The following is an 18,558-nucleotide window of genomic DNA, read 5'->3' as shown; positions in this document are numbered from 1 at the left end:
AGCTCCGCGTCCCCTCCCAGGGCTGTGTGTCGGGGGAGTCCTCTTTCCGACTGTCAAAATGGTTATCAAAGTGTTTGTTGCCACTTCTTCGGGGTCCATAGCGGTAGGTGTCTGATGCAACTCGTGGGGGCTTTCTTCCTCTGGGGCTTTCGGAGGAACTCAGACCGGGGAGCGGACGCGGCGGGTCCGGCCCGGCGTTGGCCTTCCTTTGTTTTTGGAGGAGTGTGTGTGTAAGTGTGTGTGTAAGCCTGCGCGCCTTCGCTGTGTGCGGCCGTTTCAACGTGTCGGAGGCGTGTGTGTGACACGAGGGAGCCAGGGCAAGCTGGGCGTGCAAGGGGATTCCACGAAGGGGGCGTGTGTGACGCCAGAATGTTTCACCTGTGATTTGTGTCGTGGTGTGTCGCATACGTTATAGAATCGGAGGCTTTTGATTAATTAATTTTTTGGTGGCGTGTTTCAGCCATTCATTCTGTAGGACTTGAGACTGATTTAAAATTGCAAATACATAATATTTGGAAGGTGTGCCGAACCCCATTCCTAAAATGACTCCTGGGTGTGATTGCAAGTGACCCTTGAACAATGCAGGGGTTCGGGGCACGGACACTTGCACAGTGGAAAATCCCTGTACAACTTTTGACCCCCCAAAACTTTACTAATGGCCTCCTGTTGACCGGAAGGCTGACTGACAACATAAACACTCGGTTCACACATGTTTTGTATGTTCTACGTAATATAAACTGTATCCTTACAATAAGTAAGCTGGAGAAGAGAAAAAGGTATTAAGAAAATCATGAGGGAGAGGAAATGCGTTTATAGGACTTTCTGTATTTATAGGAAAAAGAATCCACCCATAGGTGGACCCCGTGCAGTTTAAACCTGCGTTGTTCAAGGGTCATCGGCACCTGCGCGTGTGATGTGACCAAAGCGAAAGTGTAAAGTTGGCGTGTGTAATAGTATTATTTGAGGAAAATGATGTCACAGTGACAAGAACAAATATCCCTAAGGCGACAGTTTTAAACGCTCTAGGAATTCAGACAGACCAAAAATAGGCACAAAAAGCCAACCCCCCTAATAACACTGTGTGTCTGACTTTCCCCGCTCAGACTCACCCCTCCAGTTCAGCCTTCTTTCTGTGCAGCATAGACCTGCCTGATGTTTTACAGGGGTAACCCAGGGAGCTGCTTGTCCTTGGCAGTGACTTACGCCTTGATTTTAGGCTTGAACCTGTGGTGTCTGTCAGTCTGAGACTGATATTTCCATGAGCATTTGGGCATTTAGGGGGCCAAAGGGAGAAAGCTGTTTTATCAGTGCTGAGGGTTGGACACCAGCAAGGGGGCTGTTTCCTTTTATATCTAGTTCCTGGGCCGTCTTGCTGCTTGGATTTCACTCAGCCCGGATGATACCCTAGGCCAGCGCAGGCCGGGAACAGCCCCAGCGCTGGCTCTCGAACGCCCCCACCCACAGCCCTGAAAGTTCGCGCAGTTTCTAGAGGGCAAGAAGAAAACAAGAGAGGAGCCCGCAGGTCCCTCTGGGCACAGCGCATCAGCGACCGCTCAGTATCTCTGCAAATGTCTTTTAACAGAAACGGGAGGGAACATTCCAGATGTAAAGCTGCAAAATCTTTTGTGTTGACTCAGAAACTTTGAGTTGATCCGCAGAGAGCACAGTTTTGGATTACTAGATAAAACGTGATTGTTCTTGAAGAAAATGGCTTAAGTGGGCTTTCAGTATATGCTGCTGACACTCATTGTGGGCTATTCTTTCCACTGACCTGCCGATCTTTTCTACATGTTCTGTGCCCTAGGCTTCATTCCAGAGACCGTGAACAAACTTGTGGGTGTCTTAGGATTATCTGAGGTCTTATAGTGGTGACGCTTGCGCACGTGATTGAGTTAGCCTTGGAAGATCTGGAAGGGCACCGTTCATTCCAGGGTCTCGGAAAAGCCACGTTACCTCTGGTTCCCTGAGCAAATGTTTTGTGGCCGCTTGGAACTCTTTGACCTTGGGAAAGTTACTTCACCTTGCTAAGCCTCAATTTCCTTATCCGTAAAATGAGGATAAGAATAGGACTCATCTCAGGGAGTCCTCTTGAGGATTTAGGAAAGAAGGCATGGAGTGCACTGTGTGGTGTCGAGTGCTCAGTCAGTGCTTAATACGTAGTACAATTATTAATTTTATAATTGTTACATATGGCTGCTTAATTTAATTATTATAGCTATTAGGTATTAGCTCATGTTAGTTAATATTGATCAGTATTATTGTAGTTGTTATAATTAGTTAATATTAGTACTGTGATGATGGTGTTTCAGAAGGATTGCCCCAAGCCACTTAAGTGGAATGATTTCTGTCTTATCTTAAAGAATGAGAACTGATTACTCCCATGGTATCAGTGCTACTGATTTTTCCTGGGCAGGGGGATTTTATCCAGAAGCTTCTTTGCAGGGGCACCCCAGAGCATCTGCCAGCACTGATGCTGTGTATGTGGTGGTCGTTCTGCAAAACCTTTACTACTTATTTCTTCAGTGTCTCTAGTTTTAAAAATGGATTCTTGCCTGCAACCTAGTCGACGAGGGCATGTGATTTCTGTTGGATGAACAAAATTAATGAAAAAGGAAAACAACAGGGGCGCCTGGGTGGCTCAGTCGGTTAAGCGTCCGACTTCGGCTCAGGTCATGAGCTCACGGTCCGTGGGTTCGAGCCCCGCGTCGGGCTCTGTGCTGACAACTCAGAGACTGGAGTCTGTTTCAGATTCTGTGTCTCCCCCTCTCTGACCCTCCCCCACTCGTGCTCTGTCTCTCAAAAATAAATAAACATTAAAAAAATGTTTTTAGAAAAAGGAAAAAGCAAAGTGTAATCTCTTTATGAGGGCTTCCGCATATGCAGCTGTGTGTCACATCTCCGAACAGTTGTTCACAAAGCACTGCCATGTATTTTAGCGCTTTACAGAGGACTGTGGGTGAAGAGACCCTGGTCGCAGGAGCAGATCTGTGTCTTCCTGAAGGCCAGTGCCGAAGGCCGAAGGGACCAGGGGAGAGGACTGTCCTCATTGTTTTTAGATGCATAGCGCCTGGAACCTTGATCTTTAAAAAATTTTTTTTCATTAATTTTTTTAAATGTATATTTATATTGAGAGAGAGACACAGAGAGACAGGGCATGAGCAGGGGAGGGGCAGAGAGAGAGGGAGACACAGAATCTGAAGCAGCTCCAGGCTCTGAGCTGTCAGCACAGAGCCCGATGTGGGGCTCAAACTGGTGAACCGTGAGTTCATGACCTGAGCCAAAGTCAGACGCTCAACCAACTGAGCCACCCAGGCACCCCTGGAACCTTGATCTTAAGGACAGACCCTAATGGTGGCTCCTGTGTTTCTCGATCCTTTCTCCAGCCTTGATTGAGTGTAAATATAGTGGGGGAAATCTTGGCTCTTTAATGAGATGGATCTGGGCATAAATCTTGGAAAACTCCTTAATTCACCAGTGCCTCAGCATTGTAATTTTAAAATGGTGATCAGAGGGCCGCCTGGGTGGCTCAGTCAGTTAAGCATCCGACTCTTGGTTTCAGCTCAGGTTCTGATCTCACAGTTTGTGAGTTTGAGCCCCACATTGGGCTCCGTGCTGACAGTGCAGAGCCTGCTTGGGAGTCTCTCTCTCCATCTCTATCTGCCCCTCCCCTGGTTGTTCTCTCTGTCTCTCTCAAAAATAAATAAACTTAAAAAAATTTTTTTTTAAAAACGGTGATTGGAGTACTTTACCTGGCCTGGTAATGGGGATGGGTCAGTGAGGTAACAGAGTGCTGGGTGCCTGACCACGCAGCCTCTCACCTTGTGCAAAATGCTCGTCCACACACCGTGTTCCCTGGTTCTCACTAGAGCCTGGCGCTTTACCCGTTTTGCAGGCGAGGCAGTTAAAGATGGGATCTCCTCAGAGATGGACAGCAGGCTTCTGAGCCAGGAGGGAGGTGCAGGTCGCCTCCACTCACATGCAGCGCGCATTTCACTAAGTGCAATGCCCTCGGTTGGAAAAGCTCCTCACTGTACAAGACAATAAAAGGGAAGTGCCACACTAGTGGCTCAGCGATCACTCTGACACATTAGAGTAATTATAGTAACCAGCGGTGGCCGGTGACTTCAGGAAAATGACACTTTTTTTTTTTAAGTTTATTTACTTTCGAGAGAGAGAGAGAGACAGAACATGAGCCGGGGAGCGGCAGAGAGAGAGGGAGACACAGAATCGGAAGCAGCTCCAGGCTCTGAGCTGTCAGCACAGCACTTTCTTATGAGTGAATGTAACGGGATGGGAAAGCAGAGATCTCTGAGCCTCTGCTGATGCTGAAGTCCCAAAGTCTCCAAATGACCCAGACCCCAGGGACCCCCGGGTCCTCTGGAGGGGCTACCTAGAAAGATGCTGCCGCCTGTGGGGCCAGCACTGGCCACGGTGCCATGGAGGGAGGAGAAGGGCAGGAGGTGGGGAGGGGCGGGTGTCTGGTGGGAACCACTGGGTGCCCTNCAGAGTGCAGATTTCATTTTTCTTCTCTGTTTTGGGAGGTTAGGGGCTGAGAAATAGCCCTTAAGGCAATATCATGCACCCAACCATCTGTTAAGTTCCTGCACATGCAATTGTTTGGCAAGAAATAACAGGGGCGCCTGGGTGGCTCAGTGGGTTAAGTGTCTGACTTCGGCTCAGGTCATGATCTTACTGTTCGTGGGTTTGAGCCCCACGTTGGGCTCTGTGCTGACAGCTCAGAGCCTGGAGCCTGCTTTGGATTCTGTGTGTGTATCTCTCTCTCAAAAATAAATAAACATTAAGACCATTAAAAAAAAATAATAGCAGGTCTTCCCCTCCCTTGTTCTCCATCCCTCTGACCGTCTAACAGAAGAAGCAGAAGTCAGAACTCGGGGAAGGGCTTTGCATCTATTCAGAAATCGCGGAATAAGATGAAACCCTTCTTGTATTTCACCTCAAGTCCTGAGGCATGATTAATAGAGATGGAAATAATGTTGGTGAGGTGGCGGTGGACCTCGGCCAGGCTGCTCCGGGCTCCCGGGAAGGGTATCTGAGAAGGAAGGAGAATGGGGCTTTGGACAGAATGAAGGATGTTCCCCCTTCTGAATATTTAATCACAAGCAAACCTGCCTAAAATGAAGACCTCTCTGCTCTTCAAGCGGCAGAGTCGTCTCTGGAAATAGCTTAGGGAATAAGTAATTTATAGAATGGCACGGATCGTTATGGACACCTTGCAGAGTACGTGTAGAAAACATGAGTAATCAACCTAGTAATTTAGGCCAACAACCTGTCATCAGGTCCAATGGGATTTTTGTCGTATTCCGAGATTGAGCGGTGAAGCTAAGGCATTTGGAGCACAGTTTCTGTGCAGGGCAGCAGAAGGCCCGAGGGCCCAGCCTCGGGGGAGGGCACGTGGGCGGAGAAATCCGAGCTCTTCCTTTGCTTCTGAGAGATGTGACACTCAGGAATGTGCCGGCGTGCGTGTGCCAGGAGCCTAAGGGAAAGGCCATCGCCCCACACCTTTCTGTTTGACTTTTAGTTTTTATTTTTGTCCGCGCGTGCCCCAAACGGAGTCTTGCTGATGAAGTGTTGTACTGTAGCTAACAGCAGCCTTCAATTTCGTGGTCCCTTCCTTTCAGACACGTCACCTTTGTTATGTTGGTAGAACAAATGTTCATGAAAAAGTAAATGTGTGATTACCATTTATACCTATGTGTCCACACGTAACATATATACAATTTTGCATATGCTTTATATTTACTTGTAAGGCATTTACAAATTATTTATAGTCATTTATGTTACATTTATAATTAACATGAAATCAGATCACCACCAAAATCAGATTATATAGAACTTGGTTTTGGCGGCGATTTGCATCCAGGGCTTAAGCATCCATACGTGCCTTCTCTTTCCTCATATTAAGAAAGAAACACTCTACACACATTTCATTGAAAGACTCATTTATTTTGGGAAAAATGAACAAAATAATTTTGGGGGGGAGTGCCTGGGTAGGTCAGTTGGTTAAGCCTCTGACTCTTGATCTCAGCTCAGGTCTTGATCTCAAGGTCATTTGTTCAAGCCTCCTGCCTAGCAGGGAGCCTAGTTAAAATAATAATAATCATATTTTTGTATGCATATCTCTGGAAGGAATTGGGTTTGACCCAAAGAGGGATGGGCATAGGCCTTTTTTATAACATTTTTTGGGGATTCTCAAATTCTTGTACCTCTACTGGTATACAGTTACATGAGAATAACAAGGGTCCTATAAAATATATACATCTATACACATCTATACACGTGTGTATACATGTGTACATGTATACATATAAAATATACGTCTATATTTTAGAGAGAGTGAGCCCAAGCAAGGGAGAGTGGTCAAGGGAGAGGGAGAAAGAATCCCAAGTGGTTCTATGCTCAGCATGGAGCCTGACAAAGTGTTCAATCCCACGACCCTGGAATTACGACCTGAGCCAAAATCAAGAGTCAGACACTCAACCAACTGAGCCACCCAGGCGTCCCTTTTTTTTCTTATAAAATGTTTTTAATGACTTGTTTTGGTATGAGACAATATTCTCTGCAGAGGACTTAAAACATTGAGATATTAGGGGCACCTAGGTGGCTCATTTGGTTAAGTATCTGACTCTCGATTTGAGCTCAGGGTTAAGTTCAAGCCCCACATGGGGCCCCATGCCCAGTGTGGCGCCTACTAAAAAAACAGTAAGATACTAGGTATTTTCATGTCAAAGAAAACGCTTATTTAAAATTTTAGCCATATTTTTAGGAAATGACTTATTTTGCTTTATTTTGTGGATCATCTACAGCATGTTCACTGTCTAGAAAGTACAAATGAGTTATTTGGATTTTTTTCCACCCAGATAAGCAGCATATGAATCTGTTCACAGGAAGAACTTGGTGCAGTGTCCTCCTCTGCAGAGTAGAGTGGATGAATCAGTGTTGATTGTTCGGTTGACCAGTCTGGGCCTCTTTCTCAGGGGCTCTTAAGTGAGGCCATAGTGTCTGTGTATGAAAGCGGGTGTCGTGCATTTGGGGAGTGAATTCTCTGAAGGGAGGAACTGGCTGTAGCTGACTCTGGGGACGGAGGTCTGAGCTGTGGAGAGGACCAGAGTCCTGAGAAATGGCGGCTGGGAGATGAGAGCTCTGGGGGGGGAGAAGGGCACCAAGAGTCGTATCTCAGGTGAGGCTGGTGCCCTGCTCTCCACGTGGGTGGAAAGGAGAAACCCCGAGAGAGAACAGAGTTCTTTGTGTTGCTCTTTGTGAGCTGGGGGACGGCCACTGGCTTTTTCTGGCTTGTCCTCTGTTCTTCCCCCTCTCAGTCATCTCCACATGGGCTTTCCAGTCTCCTGTATTCTTTCTAAAGCCACGTTTGTTCAAGGTGATGCCTGTGCCCATTTTCATAACTGTGAGTGAAGTGCTTTTTAGTTGGGTGTGCTTGGTATTTAAGTTTCATAGCAAATTGTCTTTTCTCTCTTTTCTTCTTTCTCTTCTCCCAATCCCCCTTTTCCTTCATAACCAATTCTTATTTTTTGGCATGAAAGCTTAGCAGAGAATTAAAAGCATGTCAAAGACGTCAGCTAAAACCTAGGATGAAGGCATCTCTATATTAGGTTGATTATACCACAGTTGGAACATTGGTAAGATTAAAATTTTAGACTTTAAATAATCACTCTGTTGATCCTTTCTAATGAAGAGGTGTGATTTCATTGTTTACCTCATTTAAATAATAGCAAGATTATTTGTGTTGCATAGTATAGTAGGAGAAAGGATTTAATTTCTGTAAATCTAAGCAAGACATTACAAAATAAAGCCAGTCTAATAGTAATCTTTCTCTACTCTTGACACAGATTAGGAAAAAGCAGCAAGAAGTAGTGGGCTTTTTGGAAGCTAATAAGATTGACTTCAAGGAATTAGACATCGCTGGAGATGAAGACAATAGGAAGTGGATGAGGGAGAATGTTCCTGGAGAGAAGAAACCTCAAAATGGGATCCCTTTGCCCCCCCAGATCTTCAATGAAGAGCAGTATTGTGGGGTGAGTATTAGATTTCCTGAAAAATTCTCTTGCGTGTGTGTTTACCAGAAATTGTTTAAAGCAGAGTAATTTGGAGGCAGAATTTGAACTTGTTGACAGTTTCAGGACATGATCTATTTCTCCCAGTACTAGGACGGTGGACCCATTGTGAGTCATCAATGCGTAAGATTTACAAAAGGAGAGAAACAAGAACGTGGAAGTTCCTCAGATTATTTTAGGTTCTTTATTTTGTTTTGTAGAGTTGAGTTCACTTGTTCAAATAAAGTATGCATTCAGTTGGAAAGGGATTCTTTTTTTACTTATTATTTTTTAAATTTTAGAGCAAGAGAGCGAGCACATGTGCGTGCATGCACATGAGCAGTGGGGGGAGGAGGGGCAGACGGAGAGAGAGACTCCCACTCAGGCTCCATGCTCAGTGTGGGCTGTGACTTGGGGCTTGATCTCACAACACTGGGATCATGATGTGAGCATAAATCAAGAGTCAGACATTAAAGTGACTGAGCCATCCAGGTGTCCCGGTTGGAAAGGAATTTTGATCAGTTTTGCAAGGTATCGATCCATGAACCCAGCCAGACAGAGATAGGCTTTCACTTAAAAAAATTTTTTTTTTTTATGTTTATTTTTGAGAGAGAGTGTGAGACACAACCACATGAGTATGAGAAGGGCAGAGAGAGAGGGAGACAACAGAATCCGAAGCAGGCTCCAGGCTCCAAGCTGTCAGCACAGAGCCCAATGTGGGGCTGGAACTCACAAATTGAGAGATCATGTCCTGAGCCGAAGTCAGACGCTTAACTGAGCCACTCAGGCACCCCAGCTTTCTTTCACTTTTATAAAAATGATTTGCAGGGACACCTGGGTGGCTTAGTCAGTTAAACGTCCGACTCTTGATTTGGGCTCATCATGATCTCACGGTGGTAAAATTGAGCCCCATGTCAGGCTCAGCACTGAGCATGGAGCCTTCTTGGGATTCTCTCTCCCTCTCCCTCTCCCCCTCCCCTGCTTGCGCTCTCTAAAAAAAAAAATGATTTTCAGAAGTCAGGTCTTCATATAGATACCTTAAACTTGTTTAAATGTATCTAGATAGCTTAAACACTGTCCTGGACACTTAGATTACAACAATTTTATTTTATACATTTAGCAGTTCACTTCACCAGAAAATCACTTTTTCCCCCGAGTTTACAGTTCTGCTTAGTAAGTCAGGTTGTTGAAAAGAAACATTTAAACACTCAAATGACTTCAGAACACGAGACGCAGAAGCTATCTGAGTATCATCTGAGCCTTCTAAGGCCATTTGTCAGATACAGCCATCAGGGCTCCGGACGGTAGAGGGAACACAGTGTTGATTTGCTCCTGAAGTCTAGAGCCACCTGTGGGAATCTTAACTCGCCTCTTCTCTTCTTGCACACAGAGCGGCTGGTTCTTTAGATGAGTTGTCTCTATTTTTCTGGTCTAAAGCAGGCATGGTCCAATTAAAGACCAGAGGCCAAAGCCGGTAGCTGCCCGTTTTAGTAAATACAGTGTTCTTGGAACTCATCCACCTTAATTCAATGACCCATCACCCGTGGCTGATTTTGCATAATGGGAGAGCTGGGTAGTTGCAACGGACTCCGTATGACCCCCAAAGCCAGACAGTTTTTTAGTAGGTGTCCATCCACAGAAAAGCTCTGGGGGCCTGCCTCTGATGTTTGGTTATTGGAAGTTTGTATTCGTTTCCTAAGGCTGATGTAACACAGCACCACAAACATGGTGGCTGCTGTGGGCTGTCTGTGCCCTCCCCAGATTCATAGGTTGAAGCCCTAACCTCCATGCTGAGGGTATTTGGAGATGGGGCCTTTGGGAAGTATCAGCTCAGATGAGATCACACAAGAAGGGGGGTCTTCATGACACAGTTAATGTCCCTAGAGGAAGAGGAAGAGAGGGAGAGATCCCTCTCTCTCCACCATGTGAGCACACGGCCAGAGGCGGCTGTCTGCAAGCCAGGAAGAGAGTCCTCGCCAAAACCCAACCGTACTGGCGTCCAGCCCCCAGAGCTGTGAGGCAGACATTTCTGTCACTTAAGCCCTTCAGTCTGTGGCGTTTTGTTAGGCCACCCAAGCTGACTAGTTCTGTGCTTTAAAATAACAGAAATGCACTCTCGCACAGCTCTGAAAGCCAGAGGTCCGAAGGCAAGGCATCAGTAGCGTTGGTTTCTCCTGAAGGCTATGAGGGAGAATCCATTCCATGCCTTTCTCGTAGCTTCTGATGCTTGCCAGCAACCCTCGGTGCACCCTGGCTCGCAGATACTCTCTCCAGTCTCCGTCTGCATCTCTCCTTGTGTTCTTCTTGTCTCCCCGTCTTCACTCGGCTTGTTGTAAGGACAGCAGTCATTGGAATAGGGCTCATGCCACTCCAGTATGGCCTCACCGTAACTGATTACATCTGTGAATATCCTGTTTCCGAGTAAGGTCACTTTCGCAGGTTCTGGGGGGACAGGGATTTGTCCGGAAGAGGATTCCACCCTGAACAGGGCTGTGTGGATTTACGTGGCTGTGTTAGCATTCCTCAGAGGCTTAGCTCAGTCCTGGGTGGGGGGTGGGGGGGTGTTGTCAAACGGTGTGAATGCGGCAAGCACTTATTTAAGAGAACGTATGGTCCAGCCCAAGCCTCCTGTGGGTTTAAGCTGGGGCTTCTCAGGATGTGGAACGGATTTCCTGTGTGAGGAAGGGCCCTCCCTCCGCCTCCTCTCCTGCCTTCCCTGCCCCTCCCCGCCGCCTGACATCCCTGTACCCCGACCCGTATTTCTAAGACTTGGGGCTCTTTTTTTTAATGTTTATTTATTTATTTTGAGAGAGAGAGAGAGAGAGTGAGCGAGCAGAGGGGAGGGGCAGAGAGAGAGGGAGAGAGAGAATCCCAAGCAGGTTCCACACCACCAGCACAAGAGCGCTTGAACCTGTGAACCATGAGATCATAACCTGAGCCGAAATCAGTCAGACGCCTAACTCACTGAACCACCCAGGTGTCCCCCAAAAATCTTTTATACATTCAGAACCTTATACGCAGTATGGATATATGTGTGTAGAGGTAAATTCCTAGATGTGTTGAGTTAAAGCAAGTATGCAGTTTGTATTTTCAGTAGGCATTGGCAAATGGCCCGGTGCTTCCCTGTGCCAACTTAGGTTTCCCCCCACCTAGTCTGAGGGTGACTAGTTCCCTGTGATCTTGACCATACTGCATATGCAAACTTCTGAATCTTTGCCAATCTAATAGATGGAAAATATATTCTCACTGCTTTGACTTGGATTTCTGTCTGTATGAGTAAGGATGAACTCCTTTTCCTATGTTTATGAGCTATCTGTGTTTTTCTGTGCCTTACTGTTTTTCTTTTGGATCACAGGTAATATTTATTGTTTGGTACAAGTCTTTATTTATGAAGGAAAGTAGGCCTTTTCCTACCTTAGATGTTGCAAATTCTTTTCCCACATTTTTTGTCTTTTGACTCTTTAAAGTGATGTTTTTTGGAATGCAGAACTTGACATTTTTTTTTATGTAGAAAGATTCATTAATCTTTTTTCTTTATGGTTCCTGACCCTGAGTCTTGCTTAGAAAAGCCCTCTGCTCCCTGAAATTATCAAAAGAATAATTTCATTTTTTCTTTTAGTACTTTTCCAATGAAAGTCATATTTTAAATATACTTTTGCTTATTTTCTTTTAAATTAAGGCTACTTACAGCAGAGACAGTGTTGAAGTATGTAGCTTTTAACCTATGTTGGGGTAAACATTCTGTAGTTAGGTTTTATTATGTAAAAAGAAAACTCCGAAGGCATTTCTTACCCTGTTTTGCTGTGATCTAGCAATTTCTTTTCATCTTAGTTGTGGGGGTAGGGAAAGAAAAGTTTTCCTTTTTACTAAGAAAATGACTTCTACTTTTAAAGAAGAAATATTATTTTGTAATATTTAAATATATATTTGTATATTTCAATATATATTATTTTGTAATATTGGAACATTTTGAATATTATTTTGTAATGTTTTCCTGTTACAAGTATGGATCTAATGAGATGAGCCCACGTATTATTTTATCTTTAGTTATTAATGTTAATTCTTTCCAGTTCTGCCTTCAGAGAGGTATTAGTAGGTTGTCTTATGAGCAGCTTTGCCAAATTTGCTTTCCTGCTGTCTGTGGACACTCTTTGTTTATGTGTTATTTTTTTCCGTTTACTTATTTTTGGGGGGGGGAGAGACAGAAGGTGAGCAGGGGAGGGGCAGAGAGGGAGACACGGAATCTGAAGCAGGTTCCACGCTCTGCGCTGTCAACATAGAGCCTGTCGTGGGGCTCAAACTCATGAACCATAAGATCATGACCTGAGCCAAAGTCGGGACGCTTGACCGACTGAGCTACCCAGGCACCCCTAGTCTGTCGACACTCTTAAGAAAAGTGCACTGATGACGCAGAGGGCTTTGTTTCCCGAAAGTAGCTAAAAATGATTATTTGTATTGTAGGTTCAGATTAAAAAAACTTTTTTTAACATTTATTTATTTAAAAATTTTTAAATGTTTTTTATTTATTTCTTTCTGAGAGAGAGAGAGACAGTGTGAGGAGGGGAGTGTCAGAGAGAGAGAGGGAGACACAGAATCTGAAGCAGGCTCCAGGCTCTGAGCTGTCAGCACACAGCCTGACGCGGGGCTCCAATCCACAGACCGCGAGATCATGACTTGAGCTGAAGTGGGACGCTTAACCGACTGAGCCACTGAGGCACCCCACATTTATTTTTGAGAGACAGAGAGAGACAGAGCACGAGCAGGAGAGGAGCAGAGAGAGAGAGGGAGACACAGGATCCGAAGCAGCTCCAGGCTCTGAGCTGTCAGCACAGAGCCCGACGTGGGGCTCGACCCCGTGAACCGTGAGATCGTGACTTGAGCCAAAGTTGGACGCTCAACCGACTAAGTCGGGCACCCCTGGAGATTCGGATTTTAAAAGGAGACTCAATGGTTCTGAAGGCTATTTCAGGTTTACCATGGTAGAGGGAATTGAGGGACAAGCAGTGGCTTCTCGCGCCAGGGCAGGGAGAGGAGGGCAGCTCTGTGCACCTCCATGGCCCTGACTGTGCTGCCCCGTGCGGAGCAGATGAAGAGCGTGTCACAAGGGCATGGCAGGCAGCCATTAGCTAGAGGAAGGAGACATCTGACGTAGAGCCGGGCACAGTGAAGGCCCACTTACCCGCCTGCCCAGGGAGTACCAGCTGGACGTCATGGACGTGTCTGGGTGCCGGGTTGGAGGCTGCGCGTCTTAGCCCAGGTACGGGCTGGGTGCCTGCTGGGGCCTGAACACAGCCAACGGGGACCTTGGCCCCCCGGCACAGGCGGGCATCCTCAGGCCTGCAGGGAAGCGGGATGCCAGCCCAGCGAGGGTGGGGGCAGGGCTCACTCCACCACAGGTGGCACTGAAGGAGCTATTTCACATGATTAAAAACTTACTATGACGGGCGCCTAGGTGGCTCAGTAGGTTAAGTGTCCGACTCTTGATTGATGATCTCATGGCTCATGAGTTCGAGCTCCACATCTGGCTTCTTGCTGACAGTGCGGAGTCTGCTTGGGTTTCTCTCTCTCCCTCTCTCTCTGTCTCCCCCCCAACCCCCACTTGTGCTGTCTCTCTCTCTTTCTCTCTCAAAATAAATAAGTAAACTTAAAAAAAACTTACTATGAAATATAACATGTGATAAAAATAGAGTTTAAAGAGGAATAATAAAATGTTCAACCATGTGGGCACCAGGGGGCGCTTGGGTGGCCCAGTAGGATAAGCATCTGATTCTTGGTTTTGGCTCAGGTCATGATCTCATGGTCTGTGGGTTCAAGCCCACAGTCGGGCTCTGTGCTGACAGCATGAAGCCTGGCTGCGACTTTCTCTCCCCTTCTCTCTCCCCCTCCCCTGCTCTCTCACTCTCACTCTTTCAAAATAAATTTTAAAAATAAAATAACAAAACAAAACAAAAAACTACGCATGCACCAGATATCAAAAGAGACATTAACTCCTCACTCACTGTTTCCTTACTTACATGAGTTTTTTTTTTTAAGTTTACTTATTTATTTGGAGGGAGAGAGTGTATGCGTGGGAGGGGCAGAGAGAGAGGCAGAGAGAGAGAATCCCAAGCAGGCTCCGTAGTGTCAGCACAGAGCCTGATTCGGGGCTCATTCTCATGAACTGTGACATCGTGACTGAAATCAAGAGTTGAACGCTTAACTGACTGAGCCACTCAGGCGCCCTGTGTTTTGTTGTTTTAGCACCTTAGTTTGTTGGCCTTCATCCCACCCCACAATGTAGGCATTTCTAATAAGTGAGTCTCTCTTAGTGGTAAGTTCACTAAATTTTGAGGTAAAAAGAACATTTTTTGGGGGGCACCTGGGTGGCTTAATCGGTTGAGCATCTGACTCTTTTCTTCAGCTCAGGTCATGATCCCAGGGTTGTGGGATCAAGCCCCGTGTTGGGCTCTGTGCTGAGCGTGGAGCCTACTTAAGATTCTCTCTCTCCTCTCTGCCCCTCTTCCCCGCTTGTGGTCCTTCCCCTTAAAAAAAAAAGACTAATGTCTCTTTTACTTCATGTCTAAAAAATATAGTTTCACCAGGTCTAAAATTCTGGGTTGATGGTTATTTTTTCTAAACACACTGAAATTATTATTTTACTTTCTTCTGACTTCTGAGTTGCTATCAAGAAGCCACTCATCAATCTAATTATCTATCTAATTTTCTTTCATGGGGAAGGTCTTCCCCCTCCCCCTGAGTGCCGTGTGTTCAAGCTGGGCCAGACACACCACCCTCAGTGTGCAAAGAGGCTGCATCCTTGCCCTGCTGACAGAGATCAGCGGTCTGGGGAAGTAGTCCAGGGAATATCTTTTATGTTTTAATTGTATGAAATGAGGAGCACCCGGGGGGCTCAGTCAGTTAGGTGTCCAACTTTGGCTCAGGTCATGATCTCATGGTTCATGGGTTTGAGCCCGACGTCAGGCTCTGTGCTGACAGCTCAGAGCCTGGAGCCTGCTTTGGTTCTCTCTCTCTCTCTGCCCCTCCCCCAGTTGGGCACGCGCTTACTCTCTCTCCAAAATAAATAAATAAATAAATAAATAAACATATTAATGATATGAAATGAAATTCTTCCAAGTTTTGGACAGCCGCATTACTGGTTTAGGGCTGAGCCCACCTGCTGGGTGGCGGGGTGGCGGGGGACTTAGCTGAGCTCCAGATTTCAGTCATCTACCAGGACTCACCTCATTCTGTAGTTTCTCCCACTTTGCCAAAACAAGCAATGCGGTAAGCCCTCCGTAGCCTTCTGGCTGCTGGTATCTGAAGGTCTGAGATAGGGGTGGTCCGGTAGAAGCTGCTATAGTAACACTGGAGAAATCCTGTGTCGTCTTCGTCCCCACTGATCAGGGTCAAATCCACGGGGACAGATTGCAAGGAAACCAGCTAGAGATGTGAAACTTTCGGAGAACCCCTCACTCTGTATATCTGAGTCTTATCAGCAATTCCAGAGCACCACCAGGTGTGTGTGTGTGTGTGTGTGTGTGTGTGTGTTTGTGTGTGAGTTCTCACTGTTCTGTATTCTGCACAGTGAAATGAGAAAAACAAATGTAAAGTTCACGGTCAGAGATTCTTACCTTTGGGGGCTAGTCATCTTTGACAAAACGAACTGGGATAGCCTTTTGTGTAGCTTCTAACTTAATGATTAATAGAAAAGATCAACTTAGGAAAATATTCTGGCTCTCAAGTGCTCAATGAGTTTAAACATTTTTTTTTTTCTTCAAGGATTTTGACTCTTTCTTCTCTGCCAAAGAAGAAAATATTATTTATTCATTTCTTGGCTTGGCTCCCCCTCCTGGGTCAAAGGTAAGCTTGCACACCCCATTGAGGCCCAAGTCATCATAAATGCAGATAAAAATCAGCATCCAAGACTGTTTAATAAATAATGATCTTTTAAAAATAATTTTTTATGTTTTTTTATTTTTGAGAGAGACAGAGTGTGAGTGGGGAAGGGGTACAGAGAGGGGGAGACACAGAATCTGAAGCAGGCTCCAGGCTCTGAGCTGTCAGCACAGAGCCTAATGTGGGGCTTGAACTCACTAACAGGTAAATCATGACCTGAGCTGAAGTCTGATGCTTAACATACTGACCCCCTCAGGTGCCCCTCAAATAATGATCTTTAAGTTAACATGACTTTTAATATATTCCTTATCCTGATGAAGTCTTATGCATAGAGATAATGCAAGGTTTGGTTTTTACTAACGCATGTTCCAAATCTATGCTTTTCATATTTTTGCTGTATTTTTCTATATTTTATACCTCATTGTAGTAAGTTTTACAACACTGAAATAAAGAAATACTGCATTCAGTCATCTTAAATACACTAAATAAATACGTACAAATTTGAGTTCCCAGATTGTGTTTACGAAGCTATCTTGTAATGAAGTGACTTCTCGTGTAACTTATTGTAGTTAATTTTATAATATTGCATCACCCTATTTTAATTCTTTCTATTTAAAATGAGTTGAATTTTGCTTTTTTAGTCTGATAAAGGGGGAAAGTAAGATCTAGTCACAGTCTCGACAGGTTTTTTTTCTTCTGGTGTTGTCTCATCTTTGATTACTTTCAATTAAATACAGACATAAAATTATGAAAATTAAAGTGAATTAAAATTAACATCAATTAAAATGAGTTAAAATTAAAATCAATTATTAATTAAAATTAAAACTAATTAAAATTAAAATCATCAATTAAATTATTTCAATTCAATGCAGATTTATGCTAATGAGGCTAATATTAGGAATTTGTCTCCTGGAGATCATGTGGCTTCAGTCTCTCCACCAGTCACTGCATCCTTACTTCTCCCAAGATCTCACCCATGACTCTCCACAGATACAAGTACACATTTGTTTAATTCATGTATTTTTTGACTTGGTTGTTTGTACTCAGCTTCATTTCAGAAATGACTTGTGACAACTGAGTCCAAATTAATTCTCACTGTAGGAGAAACCACTCAAAGTGCTACCTTAGAGAGACAGGTTGGTCTCAGAGACGTGTGGCTGTGCTGTCTCTCATACGTCAGCATTCTTCAGGTGATAGCATTTGGGACCTCAGTGCTCAGCTCGAGTACCAGTACCTTATCCAAAGGTAACATGTAGGTTTCCCAGTTGGTTAGTGGGTTTATAGGAGGAAGAAAATCTTCCCATTTAGTGAAATACCTTTGTGGCCTGGGGCAACTTAAATGTAATACATTTCATACACCCTATCAACAATTTTAAAAAGGCTATTACATGCAATGTAATCTTTTTTACTTGGTGTAGGAGTTTGGCATGAGAGTTTTATTTGGTATAGGAGTTTGTTAATTTGGTCATGTTAGCTTAGTTATTATGTTTAAGACATGGCACCTTGGTGTTAAGGTATATTTCTTGGTGGGGACACTAAGGTCACTTATGTCTGAAGATGGGAAGGAAGGGTAGAGGGAAGGCTATTTCAAGCAAAGGGAAGAGCAAGTGCAAAGTCCCTGAGGCAGGAAAGAGCTTAGAAAGTTCTAAGAGCTGCCATGAGGCCGCCATTGCCAGAATGAGGGGTGGGGGTACCACAGGAGGTGGGAGCTTCGGGTGGGTGGCCCATGGGGCACAGCGATGTTCTAGGTTCTCTCTCAGATGCAGTGGGGACGATGTAAGAGGTTTAAGTGGAGAAGTAATCTCATCTTCTTGAAAACTCATTTTGGCTACTATGGGGTGAATGGACTAAAAGGGTACAAACTTTCTTGGTAACAGATGAGGTGTCATGGCGGCTTAGACCAGGGTGGCAGGATAGAACAATACAGAAGTGGAGATTTGGGGGCCTGTTTTGGAGGAAGACCTGGTAATCTTGCTGATGGATTGAATGTGGGGGTGGGGATGGAATGAATGGTTGCTTCTAGCCGTTGGGTGTAGACACCCACTTCACCGGAGGCGCCATCTCTGCAGGGGGGTTAAGTTTGAACGAGACATCCAGGTGAAGAAGTGAGGTAGATGGTTGCAGACTGAGCTTTGTCTCGTTGAGCTCTGGGGGAAGAGGCCCATGGAATCCAGCTAACGTGGATGGAGCTAAAGTAGGGGGGGTCAGTAGTGAGGATGCTGGGCTCGGAGGGGCCCCGAGCTTAGAGCTGCATAGAGGCTGAGCAGAGGCCAGTTGAGGGGGCAAAGGGGGACCCTCTTTGAGGCAGGAGGAGACCAGGAGCGTGTGGTGTTAAGGTAGCCAAGGAGGAACATTTTTCACACTGGAGGGTCTGCTGCTTCCGAGAGACTGAGTCCGGTGAGGACAAAAAAGTGACCGTTGTCCTAGATGACACAGAGGTCCTTGGTGGCCGTGTCAGAAGTGGCTTCTGAGGAGGGGTGAAGACAGGAGCCAGGCTGGAGGGGTCGAAGGAGAGCTGGTGGTAAGAAGGCGGGGTGACACGTGGTAGGTCATCTCTGGGGAGTGTCCCAGGGACGGGAGAGGACGGCAGCAGCGTTGTCCCTACAAGCACCGG

General features: G+C 45.5%; 1 protein-coding gene across 2 annotated transcripts in view; it reads left to right on the top strand.

The window, feature by feature from the left end:
* The first annotated feature begins 6 nt into the window (after positions 1 to 6).
* SH3BGR (SH3 domain binding glutamate rich protein) overlaps positions 7 to 18,558 on the top strand; it is a 57,483-nt gene continuing 38,931 nt past the window's right edge. The window contains exons 1-3 of one of the 2 annotated variants that reach the window (XM_077765433.1): positions 7 to 103; positions 7,866 to 8,051; positions 15,828 to 15,908. In XM_077765433.1, coding sequence (XP_077621559.1) covers positions 59 to 103; positions 7,866 to 8,051; positions 15,828 to 15,908 — 312 coding nt within the window. In that variant the 5' untranslated portion in view covers positions 7 to 58. The remainder of the gene's footprint in view (positions 104 to 7,865; positions 8,052 to 15,827; positions 15,909 to 18,558) is intronic. The other variant, XM_077765434.1, reaches the window with a different exon arrangement.

Source organism: Crocuta crocuta, unplaced genomic scaffold, assembly GCF_008692635.1.
Source record: "Crocuta crocuta isolate KB4526 unplaced genomic scaffold, BGI_CrCroc_1.0 scaffold84, whole genome shotgun sequence".
Classification (NCBI taxonomy): domain Eukaryota; kingdom Metazoa; phylum Chordata; class Mammalia; order Carnivora; family Hyaenidae; genus Crocuta; species Crocuta crocuta.
Note: the sequence above shows the minus strand (reverse complement) of the source record. Positions and strands in the feature narration are given on the sequence as shown.